Source organism: Protomyctophum parallelum, assembly GCF_964188405.1.
Source record: "Protomyctophum parallelum genome assembly, chromosome: 22".
In the NCBI taxonomy this organism is placed as follows: Eukaryota; Metazoa; Chordata; class Actinopteri; order Myctophiformes; family Myctophidae; genus Protomyctophum; species Protomyctophum parallelum.
This window is the reverse complement of record NC_139714.1, coordinates 11,376,661-11,391,093: the sequence shown is the minus strand read 5'-3', so window position 1 is coordinate 11,391,093 and position 14,433 is coordinate 11,376,661. Positions and strand designations below refer to the sequence as shown.

Genomic DNA, 14,433 nt, shown 5'->3' with positions numbered 1-14,433 from the left:
ATATTTTAGGAAACGAAAAAAGGTGGATATTTACTCGTGACCCCTAAAAATTGGTCCGCGACCCACAAATGAGTCCCGACTCCCGACCTACTAGTGCTCTACCATTATAGATTGGTTCAAATCAACCTTCGACTAGGGAAGGGACAATACTCATTATATTACTGCAACTGCAAATTCAGTAACCCTTAAACGCAATTATCTTTCTGCCACACTAACCGTGACTGTAATGTAATTCTCCACATTTGTCCCCCTTTTGACCCCGTGCATATAGACACCGGAGGATCCGGACGCGTCTCCGTCCATCTGGCGCTCCATGTACCGGGCCTTCGGGCGGCCCATCCTCCTCAGCAGCACGTTCCGGTACCTGGCCGACCTGCTGGGCTTCGCCGGGCCGCTCTGCATCTCCAGCATCGTGGAACACCTGGGCAGCAGCAACACCACCGTCAAACCACAAGAGGTACTGTGTGGTTGTGTGTTGTTGTGTCCGTACCACTTTATCCCAATCTGACCTGAGATCAGATTCATACGAGGTTTCCACATGGACACACACTGGTCTGATGAACCCATTCTGACCTGAGATCAGATTCTAGAAATGTCAGTCGCTCTTCGATTTTTCAAAAATAGCAGACCTACAAGCTCGTATCGCGCCACTCGGTGGCGCGATATGAGCTTGTAGATCTGCTATTTTTCAATAGCTAAAGCATAACATGATGCCAACACCAAAATGGGTGCCCGGTCAGAATGGGTTATAGGCTTTCAGGTGGAAATTTAATCTCATAATCGCTCATACACTAGCATGACTGTGTGTGTGCACGCAAAAGCGAGCACGTGCAAAGTACGTTTCATTGCGTCAGTGACAGAAAGTGTGACCTCACTGTGAGTCTCACACTAGCACACGCACGCTGCACACAACCGTACGTGCACACAGGCGGCGTCTGACCAATTAGATTGTAGCTATAGGTGCATGGCTCAGCTCGCCAATGGATGACTCACTTCCAGGCGTGTGACCCATATCACCGGCATTTTAATCCCTGAGACGAGATCGCTTCAGACTAGAGGTCTTCACACGTCCTCCCGAACCTCTCAACTCCAGACCATAGGCAGGGTGTACTGTAAATGGAACCATAGTTTCAACTGATGGTTATAATTCAGTCCAGCTGCTATCAAACCACTTGAACCCCAGCATCCTCCATTCCTCCATATTCTGGGGGGAACATTATATTAGCCAAAAATAGACGATCTACATTTTTGGTGTAGATGGAAAAAGTGGTCAGTTGTAACCCGAGTCCAGTTCTCTAAGACGACAGTTAAGTGGTTAAGCAGGCTCGGCTCCAGGATGAAATGTCTGAGGGGGCAGTAGAAAATGGCGAGGGGGCGCACATCATTTTTGTGTATCCTGTACACACACAGACAGGGAACAGACAGACTATGGCAGTCCATTTGGCAGAGGAAACAACTCAGATTATCCCAGAGATTATCTGTTCTTATAAGGCCATGCTGGGTCTGTAAAAATAAACATGATATATGAGAGAGAGAGCGAGAGAGAGAGGGGGGGGGGGGGGGAGGGGGGTGACTAACAGAAGCCATTAATGCAGTCTATTTGGGGGAAAGACACTGTTAAGAGTTGGTATGATAGATGAGTTGTCCTTTCCACAGTGCTAGCTCAGAAAGAGATGCCTGCAGGATGACAACAGCAACCCTTCATTCAGTCTGTTAGGTTGTGTGGTTGACAATGATATGGCTTCTCCTAGTGTGAAGCTACGCTGTTGTGTCTTCATTCAGTTTATTAGGCTGTGTCGTTGACAGTGGTTCGCTTTTACCCTATGAAGCTATGCTGTTGTTGTGTCTTCCATGGCAGCATGTCTACAGGTCTGCTGGGTAATGAGAGAGAGAGGCAGAGGCAGCATGTGCATTTCTCACTGACGTGGAAAATTCACCACTCACCTCACACCTTCTCACACACACACACACACACACACACACACACACACACACACACACACACACACACACACACACACACACACACTAGGTTAACACAGGTCATGTCTGCAAAACATCAGACCGGTCTTTTTTGTACTGTACTTTGACATGCAATGTGTGTGTGTTTGTACTGGCTGCAATGTGTACTGGGTACAATGTACAATGACAATTGGTGATGTCTGTATAGAGCGTTTTTCCCATAGACATTATAAGCGTCGTACAAAGCCAACTCGAGTCGTGACAAATCATGACAACAAACACAATATTTTGGACCAAACAAATAATTACAAAAAGAAAACCAAAAAAAATAAAAATAAAGTGATGTAACCTGCCGTTTTCTTCTTCTCTCTAATTATTTGTTCGGCCCAAATATGCTCGGCCCAAATATGCCTGCATTGATGCAGACAAATCAGCTAATGTGTGTCTCCCATTCGACCCCCCCCCCCCCCCCTCTCATTTACACTAGCCATTAGCAGAGATTTACCTTCTCTTAAAAAGGATTGTGTGTGCATACCAGTAAGTGTGTGTAGTGCATACCTCTGAGCCAACATTTTTAAACGTCATTCACTCGATCCCATTCACGACAGACTTATAGCAAAGTGAGCTGTGATTGTCTCTTTCCCTTTGCTCTCACTCTACCTCTACCCCCTCTATCTCTTCTCACAGTATACTACAAAACATTTAAAAAAAAAGAATCCACCCACTTATTTACCATAAACAACAAAAAGGCTCGCACACTGAAAGATGAAAACTGAGGCTCTGTGTTGATGATGGTCTGAGGACCGGAAACGTCCACTCTCTGTGTCACGTTATTTCACCATGTCACTTCTTGCACTATCGCAGGTAAAAAGCATTTTGTTGCATCTAAAGCAGTGGTTCCCAAATGTTTTTGTCCAAAAGTGATATTACTTGTTTGCCCGGGACCCCAAAAACGAGTGAAAATATAGCAGATCTACAAGCTCAAAATGCGCCCCTTCGTGGTGCATTTAATTGTGAGGGGAAAATCTTTTGAAATACTTTTTGTTTTGTTGTAGGAAAAGAAAGTGCAATTATTACTCGAGTTGTGACCCATAAAAATGTGTGTGTGTGTGTGTGTGTGTGTGTGTGTGTGTGTGTGTGTGTGTGTGTGTGTGTGTGCACGCGTGTGCGTGCGTGTGCACAGACGACGTCCTTTCTTGGCGTGTACTTCATGTCGTCCTCGGAGCTGTTGGAGAATTCGTCGGTGTTGGCCGTCCTTCTCTTCCTGGCTCTGGTCCTACAGAGGACCTTCCTACAGGCCTCCTACTACGTCACCATAGAGACCGGCATCAACCTGCGGGGAGCCCTGCTGGTGAGAGAAGGGGCTACATGGGAAATGTAGTTTTTAATTGACCACACAGACCCGAGCGTCCCTATTCCGGGGGGAAACATTCGGCCAAAATAGCATATCTACAAGCTGACACCGTGTTGTCAGCTTGTAGATCTGCTATTCTCGCCGAAGATATTTAGTGTAGAACAACGGATAGGACGGATCCGAGTATATATACCTGCGGGACTCCGTTTTACCATGTATGTAGGGTTCGAATGTTGGATTATTGTTTCGGGGATGTGAAATATATATTCAAGGCTTCGTGTAATTGACGAAAGGACTGCGAGGCGTTGATCTATGATGACACGCTGCTCTGGACAGATCTTTCTTGAGGCTGTAATGTGTCAAATCAACCTTTTTATGACAACCAAGATGTGTAGCATTGTCCTCAAGGTACCAATGGGATGTCTAATTATAGAGAGGTCAAAGTTCACTCTTTTAGCCCTAAGGCATACGCCAATGATGAACGTTATATGCAGTATGTGCAATAGTTTCACTCTGAGGCTGAATCTGGTTGATGGGTTTAGACCATATTAAGGCCCATAATTTTTTCGAAATTGGATCCACGGACCACCGTTTGATGACGTTTAGCCTCTCAGACCCAAAACTAAAGAATATTTTGTTCATTGTATTTGTTTATTTTGTTGGTAGCATTAGGAGATAACTAGGCAAATGTTGATCAAAATAACCATTCTTCTACATTCTCTAATTGTTGTAGACTTAACAATAATGTAACTCTTGAGAGTTAAAGATCTACGGTAATATGGGTCCATTTGGTTACCAACTCTCCATAATTTTGCTGGGGACCACCTGGAGCCCCCTCAAGGACCACTGGTGGTCCCCGGACCACTGGTTTAGAACACAACAACACTGTGGATCACTCCATCCAATGTGTGTAAACTTAGTGATTAGCCTACTTTTTGGATTAATTGACAAATGCACAATTATTTTAATGATTTTTTTAATTTTAGTTTTACACATTCAATGAATTAGTCTGATTAACCACTTAAGCCCTATTTTATACTTGGGTATAAGTAGGTGATCTACCCGCTCACAATATGTCACATCATAAATATATATATAGCTTGTAGATTTAGATTTTATTAAAATACATTATTGTGAAAAGGTATTATTATTATCATAAAATCGATTTGTTCAATTAACTTTTGCACCCCTAGTTTATTATTAGCTGTATTAATATTGTAGTGTGTGTGTGTGTGTGTGTGTGTGTGTGTGTGTGTGTGTGTGTGTGTGTGTGTGTGTGTGTGTGTGTGTGTGTGTGTGTGTGTGTGTGTGTGTGAACCAGGCGATGATTTACAACAAGATCCTGCGTCTGTCCACCTCCAACATGTCCATGGGGGAAATGACCTTGGGTCAGATCAACAACCTGGTCGCCATAGAAACCAACCAGCTCATGTGGTTCCTCTTCCTGTGTCCCAACCTCTGGGCCATGCCAGTGCAGGTGACTGTGTGTGTGTGTGTGTGTGTGTGTGTGTGTGTGTGTGTGTGTGTGTGTGTGTGTGTGTGTGTGTGTGTGTGTGTGTGTGTGTGTGTGTGTGTGTGTGTGTGTGTGTGTGTGTGTGTGTGTGTGTGTGTGTGTGTGTGTGTGTGTGTGTGTGTGTGCGCGTGCGTGCATTCTGTGCAGGTACAACAGCGCTTGTTTTTTTTTAAACCAATGAGATTATTTCCTTGTGTTGTCTCCGGATAAAAATCTCTACCGTCAGGCCTTCAGAAACGCCACTGAATCCCCTTGCTGTTGAAATGAATGGGAGCAATATAGAGATTGACAGGTTCCTTAGCCAATCAAATTTCGAGTTTGCTCTGCTGGGCGTTTACTTTCAAGTGCCAGGGCCAGCTAGCTGGGCTTTGGTGACGTTAACGTCTTGCTTGGATCCCATCGCTGGGGGAAAATATTGATATATATATATATATATATATATATATATATTGAGAAAAGAGAACTGGGTGTTTGAAACTTTCTGCGCGAGTTCCCAACTATGGGGTTGATTGAGCACACTAAATGAACAGATTTAACTCACAAACAAACACGGAAAATGGCTGGACTAGGAGAACAGACTGTGGTGGTGGATTTACAGTCAAGGCCCTTTTCAGCCATGGTAAGGAATAAGATATTACATGTGATAATGCGATACGATGCAGCTTATTGATCGTTTTATGGGAGAAAAACGAATTATACGTGAGTACCCGGGCGGGCTGGGTGCTGGCTATGCGCTATGGTTGTTGTGAACTTGTGGCTGGTGCTCACTGGCCGAGTCTCTCTCAAACTCAGTGCCTACTTGGGTGTAATGTGTGCGCTGCCGAGTGCTCTCTCTCTCTCTGTCTCTCTCTCTCTCTCTCTCTCTCTCTCTCTCTCTCTCTCTCTCTCTCTCTCTCTCTCGGTGTGTGTGTGTGTGTGTGTGTGTGTGTGTGTGTGTGTGTGTGTGTGTGTTTAGTCCCCCGGTGACAGGTTGACACTTGACAGGCTGCAGCCTATTTTTATTGTTTGTGTGCTTTCGTTGTTCCAGACTTCCAGTATAATAACGTTGATGTGCGTTCTTACGCCGTAGTGTGTGTGTGTGTGTGTGTGTGTGGGGGGGAGGTCGGTTCTTGCACGCGCGCGGCCGTTCCGCGACCGTCCCAGACGGTCTCTAGATTGTTGAGGCCCAGTTTATTTCAGTACGGACCGCCACTGCAAATTATGTACATATTAAACCAATCACCTTAAAAAAAACTGCCCGGGGTGTTAAAGATTTTAAGTGATCTTACTGTATATATGATAAGCGTTTTCCTCTTCATATTTAGTGTGAATGAACTGCTTCCTCTTCCTGCTCAGATCGTGATGGGAGTGATCTTACTGTACAATAAACTGGGATGGAGCGCGTTAATCGGAGCGTCTGTCATAGTTCTGTTGGCACCGGTCCAATACCTCATCGCCACCAAGCTGGCAAACACACAGAAGAGCTCACTGGTCAGTAGAATGATAATGTACATGTTATGCATTTGCTGTTTAGCTGTCGTCTCTCAAGTCCGTCCGATAACGCAAATAATAATACCCTCTTTCTGCTGCCGGGTCTGGGTAAATGTAATGAGTAGATTTGGGCCAAGCTAACCAGATATTAAACGGGAGGGAAAACTACTTGCTACTACATTTTGAAATGAGATCAAACGAACCAATACTGCTGGAAAGTGTCTTTAGGCTAATAGCTATGCTACATGAAACCCCGCGGAAGATATACTATGTCGTAAAATGCACTCTAAGTAGGTTTAGACGAGGAGGAAGACCACCGAAGAATGCAGAAAGGAATGTTAATGCCTTCAGGTACGCTTCCCTTACAGCGCTTACCTAGGCACATGGACATGAAAAAAGGCCTTAAAAACACGCTGTGTCTATTAGGCAACACATTTTGAGTCAGCAATTCTTCCTCCAACCATGTGCATACTGTAGATAAGCAGATCGGCGAACCACTATGATCCAACGCTGTGATCCCCGTGGCACCCGCCCCTCTATACCAGGGGCGGGTATTATTATTATTATTATTATCCTTATCCCATTCTGAACGGGAACCCCTTTAAAATAGCAGATCCACAAGCTCATATCGCGCCACCGAGTGGCGCGATACGAACATGTGAACACGTGGACCGAATGTCACCCATCTTGTGTACCTTTTTAAAAGGACCACTCCACGGAGCGCCTGAAGAAGACCACGGAGATCCTGAAGGGCATCAAGCTGCTGAAGCTGTACGCCTGGGAGAACATCTTCTGTGACAGCGTGGAGGACACCCGCGAGAAGGAGCTCACCTGTCTGAAGACCTTCGCCCTCTACACCTCCATGTCCAGTTACTGACCTGTCTGTCTGTCTGTCTGTCTGTCTGTCTGTCTGTCTGTCTGTCTGTCTGTCTGTCTGTCTGTCTGTCTGTCTGTCTGTCTGTCTGTCTGTCTGTCTGTCTGTCTGTCTGTCTGTCTGTCTGTCTGTCTGTCTGTCTGTCTTTGGTTATTGTTCTCTCTCTCTTTCTCTCTCTCTCTCTCTCTCTCTCTCTCTCTCTCTGTATTCCTAGGTGTTTAACCTCTCTCTGTCTTGTGTCCCTGCAGTTTTCATGAACGCTGCCATCCCCATCGCTGCCGTGCTCGCGGTACGCCATTCTAAACACACTCATTGGGTTAACCGGCCCTTCCGAGAGGCTGTGGCCGACTTGAATTTACTGCAAAAAACGCCATCATTTCGTGAAACTGTCGAGACGACAACATGCATTTTGTTATATTTGTTATATGCAGACGTTTGTGATCCATAACTTCATCAATGGAAAAGTTCCCAGTCCGTCCGAGGCCTTCGCTGCTCTGGCTCTGTTCCACATCCTGGTCACCCCGCTGTTCCTTCTGTCCACCGTGGTCCGCTTCGCTGTCAAGGCCCTCATCAGGTCTGTGCGCGGCTGTGTGTACGTGTGTGTGTGTGTGTGTGTGTGTGCGTCATAAGGGAGTTGGGCAGCCGGCTATTGCAGTGATGGAGTCTGGATGTGAAGAAGGCATGAATGAGTGTCTGTAAGTCTCAGAAGAGGTGTGAGACAGTGTGGCAACGTTGCGGAGGTGGAAGAAGGGGCTTGGCAATAATGGAGCGGCCGCTGTTCAGGGAGAAGTTATGTTCTCGGTCCTCTCCTTTGCAGTTAACACAGTGCTCAATAACTAATCTGTTTGTATCTGTGTGCATTTGATTTGTGCGCCTGTGTGTGCGTGCGTGCGTGTGTGCGTGTCTACAGTGTTCAGAAGCTGGGTGAGTTTCTTCAGAGTGATGAGATCGGAGATGACAGCAGGAGAAATGGAGACATGTGCAGCTCACTGGACACGTACAAGAAACTCCCTGGAACAGTGAGTCTCAATCACACCATGCTCCTCAATGACTCACAAATCCATTGATTATCAACCACGCCAGACCTCATAAATCCATGCGAATTAGACGGGGCCGGCCTGCCAGGTACTATACTTTTGAAAAGAGTAATGAGAAATTAGTAATACAATCTTTTTAACCCATTCTGACCTGAGATCAGATTCATATGAGGTTCACTGGACACACACTGGTCTGACGAACCCATTCTGACCTGAGATCAGATTCTAGAAATGTCAGTTGTTCTTCGATTTTTCAAAAAATAGCAGACCTACAAGCTCGTATCGCGCCACTCGGTGGCGCGATATGAGCTTGTAGATCTGCTATTTTTCAATAGCTAAAGCATAACTTGATGCTAACACCAAAATGGGTGCCCGTTCAGAATGGGTTAAAGTTAAAATGTCATTAATTTTGAACAACATTTTGAACAACATTTGAAGTCTTTGGAGGTTTTCACATAAAAAGTCCGCTCCAGAATGCCATGCCAGGTGTTTTTCTCTCTGGTTCTAAAGCTTCTTCAGATGCAATGGAAAACACTTTGCCCCGTCAATCATCGCCTCTGCTCTGTGGCCTCCTGGTGGCGCTATAATAGGCCAATGTGAAAAGGGCGCCCTTTCTTCTTGTGCCTTGGATGGCAATTGGATGATTTGAGGCAATTTGTTCCAAAAATGTGTTTTGCAAAAATCCACCTGTTGGTGGCGCTAACAAAGGCCAAGGCATCGACCGGGTTAACGGTGCCGGACATTAGCTGGTAACAGACCGATGGACGGACAGACGCACTGCCTTCACCAGTGTCACCACTAGTCTGCCAGTAACTCAAAAGGATGTGAAAGAAAGGAAGGAAGGGTGTGCGTTGCACCTCGCTGTGTGAACTCAGAGGGTGACATACAGTAACATATATCACAGAGCAGCACATTCCGTCTAATCCCATGGCCTGTCTGAGATTACAGCCAGTCAGGTCATGTGTCCCAGCTGGATTAGCACCGTGTAGCCAACGGCATTAAACAGTCAATCTAACAATATCACAAAACGCGACACGTTGTGAGCTTGTAGATCGGCTGTTTTCCGTGCAGAATAATAAAGAAGAGCAAACTAATCTCTCTATCTAATTCATTATTCCAGAGCAGTGTTTCTCAACCTTTTTTGTCCCGGGGCACACTTTTCATAGCCTAAAAATCTCGGGGCACACCTAGATATATGGTGTGTGTATATACTGTATATATACCGGTGTATATATATATATATATATATATATATGAACCCAATATACACACATGACAGCACTCGTCAAATAACTTTAAAGAGAAAGAAAAGGACAGAGACAGCATGCCTCGTTTCACCAATTTATTTTTGAAAACTCATAATCTAGAAACTTCCTCTCCTGTTGTATTTCCAGGTAGTTGTTTGCAAAACAGGTAATTCTCTCTGATGAAGTCACCATCCGCGTCACAATCAATGAATCTCACGTTTGCCAACAGCTGTGCGTGTCCACTTACATCTGTTGATTCATCCACTTGCAGTGCAAATTTACCACTCGTCATCATTTTGTGTATGACAACACTCTCGATGTCTGCAGACATTTCTTCAATGCGTCGCCCAATTGTGCTATCTGAGAGCGGCACATTTGCTAATTCCTTTGCAAGATCTGCTGGCACCAAGCCCACACCCCCCGCGAGTTTGAATGCTCTGGCTATTACTGTTTCTGCCAATGTATGTGGCATTTTTAACTGTGCCAACAACTCTGCGATTTGGTAGCTTATTTCCAGACCTTTTTCAGAAGTCTTAGTGGTACTGCGTATCAAGAGACTTGCCTGCTTCGTTGTGTCTTTCTCCTTTTTTTCTTTCAAGCTCACGAAAAAGTGTTTGTCCTTTGTAGAGAGTTCATCATGATTGGTATGAAGGTGGCGCTTCAGTTTACTCGGAACCATGCCGCTGTTTGCCAGCTTGAATCCACAAACTATACACAGCGGAATCGGGTACGTTTTATCCCCAGTAAACGTGAAGCCAAACTTCATGTAATCATCACGGTACAGTCTGGCAGGGGCTTTCTTTGTAGGCGTTGGTAGTAGTCGCCGTTCCCCCTGGCGGCGGCGGCGAGGGACCGCTTGCCCCGCTTGCTGTGCCCCATTTATACAGTAAAGTTGCCAGGCTATTAACATTTCTATGGCCGATGGTCAGAGGACACTGACAGCAGAGGAATGTGTCACCGTCAGGTGGAAACCTTTGCTCTTCAGGAAATAGGGAAAGAAAGAACCTGGGTCCAGTGTGGTTATCTCCATATATGGGCATATCAGTCAGCTCGAACTCTAACCGTAGCCTAAAATAGCAAATGTATGAGCTTGTAGATCATCTATATTTGCTACTTTTGCGTGACTGTGTCATACGACAACATATAAACAGGCTTAGTTTTTATAACCGTTAATAGTTATTATGCTGATTATTATTAGAATAGTGGCTGTTTCTAATTAGTGTGACATGAATGTGGGTTCATGTTCCACTGAGCACTGCTGACCCTCTGTCCCCTGAGACACACGCACACGCACACACGCACGCACGCACGCACGCACGCACGCACACACACACACACACACACACACACACACACACACGCACACAACTGTATGAAGTTAGAGAGAAAGAGAGAGAGAGATGGTTGTGTTGTCAGCCAACTTTTTCAGCTGTTCTCGCTGGTGTTTATTTCTGTTGGATAACTCAAGGAGCAGAGACACATTATAATTAGAGTCAATCAATCGTAGAATGGCCCATACATTGGCCAGGGCAGGGTACAGGGAAGTATATAGGCTTACGTGTGACATTTTGGACAGATTTAGTTCATATTTCTTTTCACCATTATACAGTGCAGCAATGGTTCCATGTGAAGGACCCACACAGATTATGTGCAAGCGATCCCCCCCATTAGAAAATATTTGTGTCATATTCTCCCCCCTGGGAGGGGGGGGGGGGGGTACTAGTCATGGCCTAGTATACAGAGCCTGGTACTAGTCATGGACTAGTATACAGAGCCTGGTACTAGTCATGGCCTACTATACAGAGCCTGGTACTAGTCATGGACTAGTATACAGAGCCTGGTACTAGTCATGGCCTACTATACAGAGCCTAGTACTAGTCATGGCCTACTATACAGAGCCTAGTACTAGTCATGGCCTAGTATACAGAGCCTGGTACTAGTCATGGCCCATGCAGCGACAAAGGGAGATCTCGATGGATGCAGGGAACAGGAAGACGTGGGGGGATTTATAGTTTATAGTTGAAACCCGTCTTGTGGGTCACTTCCCCAGGGCTTTGAAGGCACGCACACACACACACGCACAGTCGCACACACACACACACACACACACACACACACCAAAGGGACTGAGGCTGATGGTGGAGCATCAAGTTCATCACTCATTGAAATCTCTCTATTTCTCCATCGCTCCATTCCCCCCCCCCCCCCCCCCCCTCTCCCTCTCCCTCTCCCTCTCCCTCTCTCTCTCTCTCTCTCAGACCAAGGCCATCAACAGGAAGCAGCCTATGCGGTATCAGATGGACAGCTACGAGCAGCCAACCAGGCGACAGATCAGACCCACCGAGCTGGAAGACGTGGCTGTGAAGGTCAGGGTCAAAGTTCACTGGGTCATACGGGGGGGAGAGAGCGAGAGAGGGAGGGGGAGGGGGAGAGAGAGGGAGGGAGAGAGAGAGTCATTCAGCGGATGGAGAGATGTATGGATGGGGATACAAATGGGGCACGTACCACTGTCCTCTGCTGTAAACACACGTATGCACACACACATGCATGAACACACACACACACACACACACACACACACACACACACACACACACACACAAACCCCCATCCATGGTTTCATTACACTGTAATCTTCTCACATTGTGAGCGAACTGTACTTAACCTTTGTAATCTTCAGAGGTTCATTAACACGACACACACATGCGCGACACACACACACACGCACAACACGTGCGCGCACACAGACTCCCTCTCCAACAGACGAGGTCCATTTATACTCTTTATTTGTTGAACTGTAACTCCAGATGTTTCATGTCCACACCACTGTTTGTATATACAGTACGTATGGGATTGTGTGTGTGGGTGTACATAATGTGTGTCTATACAGTAGTGCACATGGGGTTGTGTGTGTGTGTGTGTGTGTGTGTGTACAGTACATTAATGTGTCTGTATACAGTAGTACACATGGGGTTGTGTGTGTGTGTGGGTGTACATTAATGTGTCTGTATACAGTAGTACACATGGGATTGTGTGTGTGTACATTATTGAGTGTTTGTACAGTTACAGTTGAATGTTGAAGTGGTTTGTTGGCTCAAATGCCACTCAAAGTCCCAGTCTGACGTAAAGGGTTAAATAGGGCTAACAATAACACCTACAACCTGGACTGAATTGACTAGCAATTAAATCGACCCCTGCAACAAACCATAAGCACACTAGACAATAGAAAACCATGAAGTAAATGCGCATGCACGCACGCACGCACACGCACACATACACATTGCTTTGGTTACCAGCAGTGTATGAAATTCAAATGGTGAACCCGAAAACCCCAAAATACAATACATGTTCATGCGTTTACCCACAGTCAATGTACAGATCCAGAACGTCACTCAGAGATGTCAAACAATGTTCAATCATTATGACGCACGCCACGAATGTTCAGGCACACAACACAATAACAAGGCAATTAATGTTCACCTCCGCAGAGAAAAGAAACCCTTACTGTATACCTGATACAGACCGGACGTTTCCTCATTCATAACATTCTCAGGGACTGTAACTGTACGTACATTCATACTGTATGTCTGTGAGTCACCCTGCAAGGTGACCCAGTTGGCTCGTAGAGTCGCAGTAGCTCTTCATTTCTCACCCTAAGCTCCCTCTCTAGTTCAGTGCTTCTCAAACATGTTTGTCTCAGGCCACCCCTGTGAATCAGTGGTTCTCAAAGTGGGGTCCGGGACCTCCAGGGGTCCTTGAGGGAGTTCCAGGGGGTCTCCACTCCCAGCTATGATGGATAGTTAGCAAACCAAATGGACCCATGGATCTGTAACTCTGAGAGTGTACATTTGTACACTCTCAGAGTTAAATAAACATTGATTTTACAATATAAATTGGGGTCCCAGAGATAGCTATGCCATTACATGGAGGTCCGTAGCTTAATGCATGCCAATCTTGGGGGTCCTTGAAATTAAAATGGTTGGAAATCACTGCAAATCTTCTCTTGTGCGGGTCTCTGGCATAACTTTTTCAAATGGGGGTCCGTGTGCTAGTAAGTAAGTAGCCTTGCCGAGCCATGAGGCCCACAGGGCAGGAGCCTATCTCCTGTTTCTGTAGCGTTAGGCAGCTTGATGTACAAGTACACCCTCTGGACATGACGCTAGTATGTCGCAGGGACTTACCCCCAATCTAACCCTTGATGCTGAGTGTCAAGCAGGGAGGCACTGGGTCTTTGGTATGACCCGGCCAGGGATTGAACCCCGACCTCCCAGTCTCAGGGCGGACACTCTAACCACAAGGCCACTGAGCTGGTATCCGTGTGCTAGTAATAAGTGTCAATTTGCGGGGCCTTGACATGAAAAGGTTTGAGAACCACTGCTGTAAATAACATTTTGATGCACGGCACCCCTGATTACCTTGTTACCTTACAGCAGCTTACATTTATGTCAAATATGTCAATCTTTTCCCCTAAAGTACAGTTAGTATGTCGCGAGGACAACTTCAGAGAATATCTGTTTCCATTTGGACAGATTGAAATTCACTTTTATTTAACCACTTAAACCCCGGCATCCCTATTCTGGAACATGACACGTTGTGAGCTTGTGGATCGGCTGGTGAAGAGACTTGGTGTAGGCTGAAAGATATCAGTAAAAGAAAAGTACAGTACAAACTAAAGTCTGTTTTTCACAAAGTATAGAGGTTGTGTCACACGGCACCCTAGGTTGCCAGGGCTCACACTTTGAGAAACGTAATAGTCCTTTTTCTCCTCAAAATGAGAAAAACTACGATCTTTGAAACCTTATAAACTCACGCTAAGAAAGTGAATCCATCGCGCGCCGATGCATAGCCTAGAATGAGGACCGCTCAAATATGGACGGCTATCGCTTCCGGGGCGGGCGGAAGTGACCCGTCTTGTAAGCTATCACTTTCGGGGTGGGCAGAAGTGACCTGTCTTGTAAGCTTATAACACAGATTTA

The 14,433-nt window shown here is 45.8% G+C and overlaps 1 protein-coding gene across 4 annotated transcripts in view; it reads left to right on the top strand.

Annotated features, from left to right (window-relative positions):
• abcc9 (ATP-binding cassette, sub-family C (CFTR/MRP), member 9) overlaps nucleotides 1-14,433 on the top strand; it is a 91,220-nt gene that overhangs the window by 21,753 nt on the left and 55,034 nt on the right. For all 4 annotated transcript variants that reach the window (XR_014568834.1, XR_014568835.1, XM_083758179.1 and 1 more), the window contains exons 8-16: nucleotides 272-457; nucleotides 3,146-3,313; nucleotides 4,638-4,793; nucleotides 6,165-6,299; nucleotides 7,006-7,168; nucleotides 7,422-7,462; nucleotides 7,605-7,747; nucleotides 8,084-8,192; nucleotides 11,716-11,823. Coding sequence is in view for 2 of the 4 variants with exons in the window: in XM_083758179.1 (XP_083614305.1) it covers nucleotides 272-457; nucleotides 3,146-3,313; nucleotides 4,638-4,793; nucleotides 6,165-6,299; nucleotides 7,006-7,168; nucleotides 7,422-7,462; nucleotides 7,605-7,747; nucleotides 8,084-8,192; nucleotides 11,716-11,823 (1,209 nt within the window). In the remaining 2 variants the exon portion in view is untranslated. The remainder of the gene's footprint in view (nucleotides 1-271; nucleotides 458-3,145; nucleotides 3,314-4,637; nucleotides 4,794-6,164; nucleotides 6,300-7,005; nucleotides 7,169-7,421; nucleotides 7,463-7,604; nucleotides 7,748-8,083; nucleotides 8,193-11,715; nucleotides 11,824-14,433) is intronic.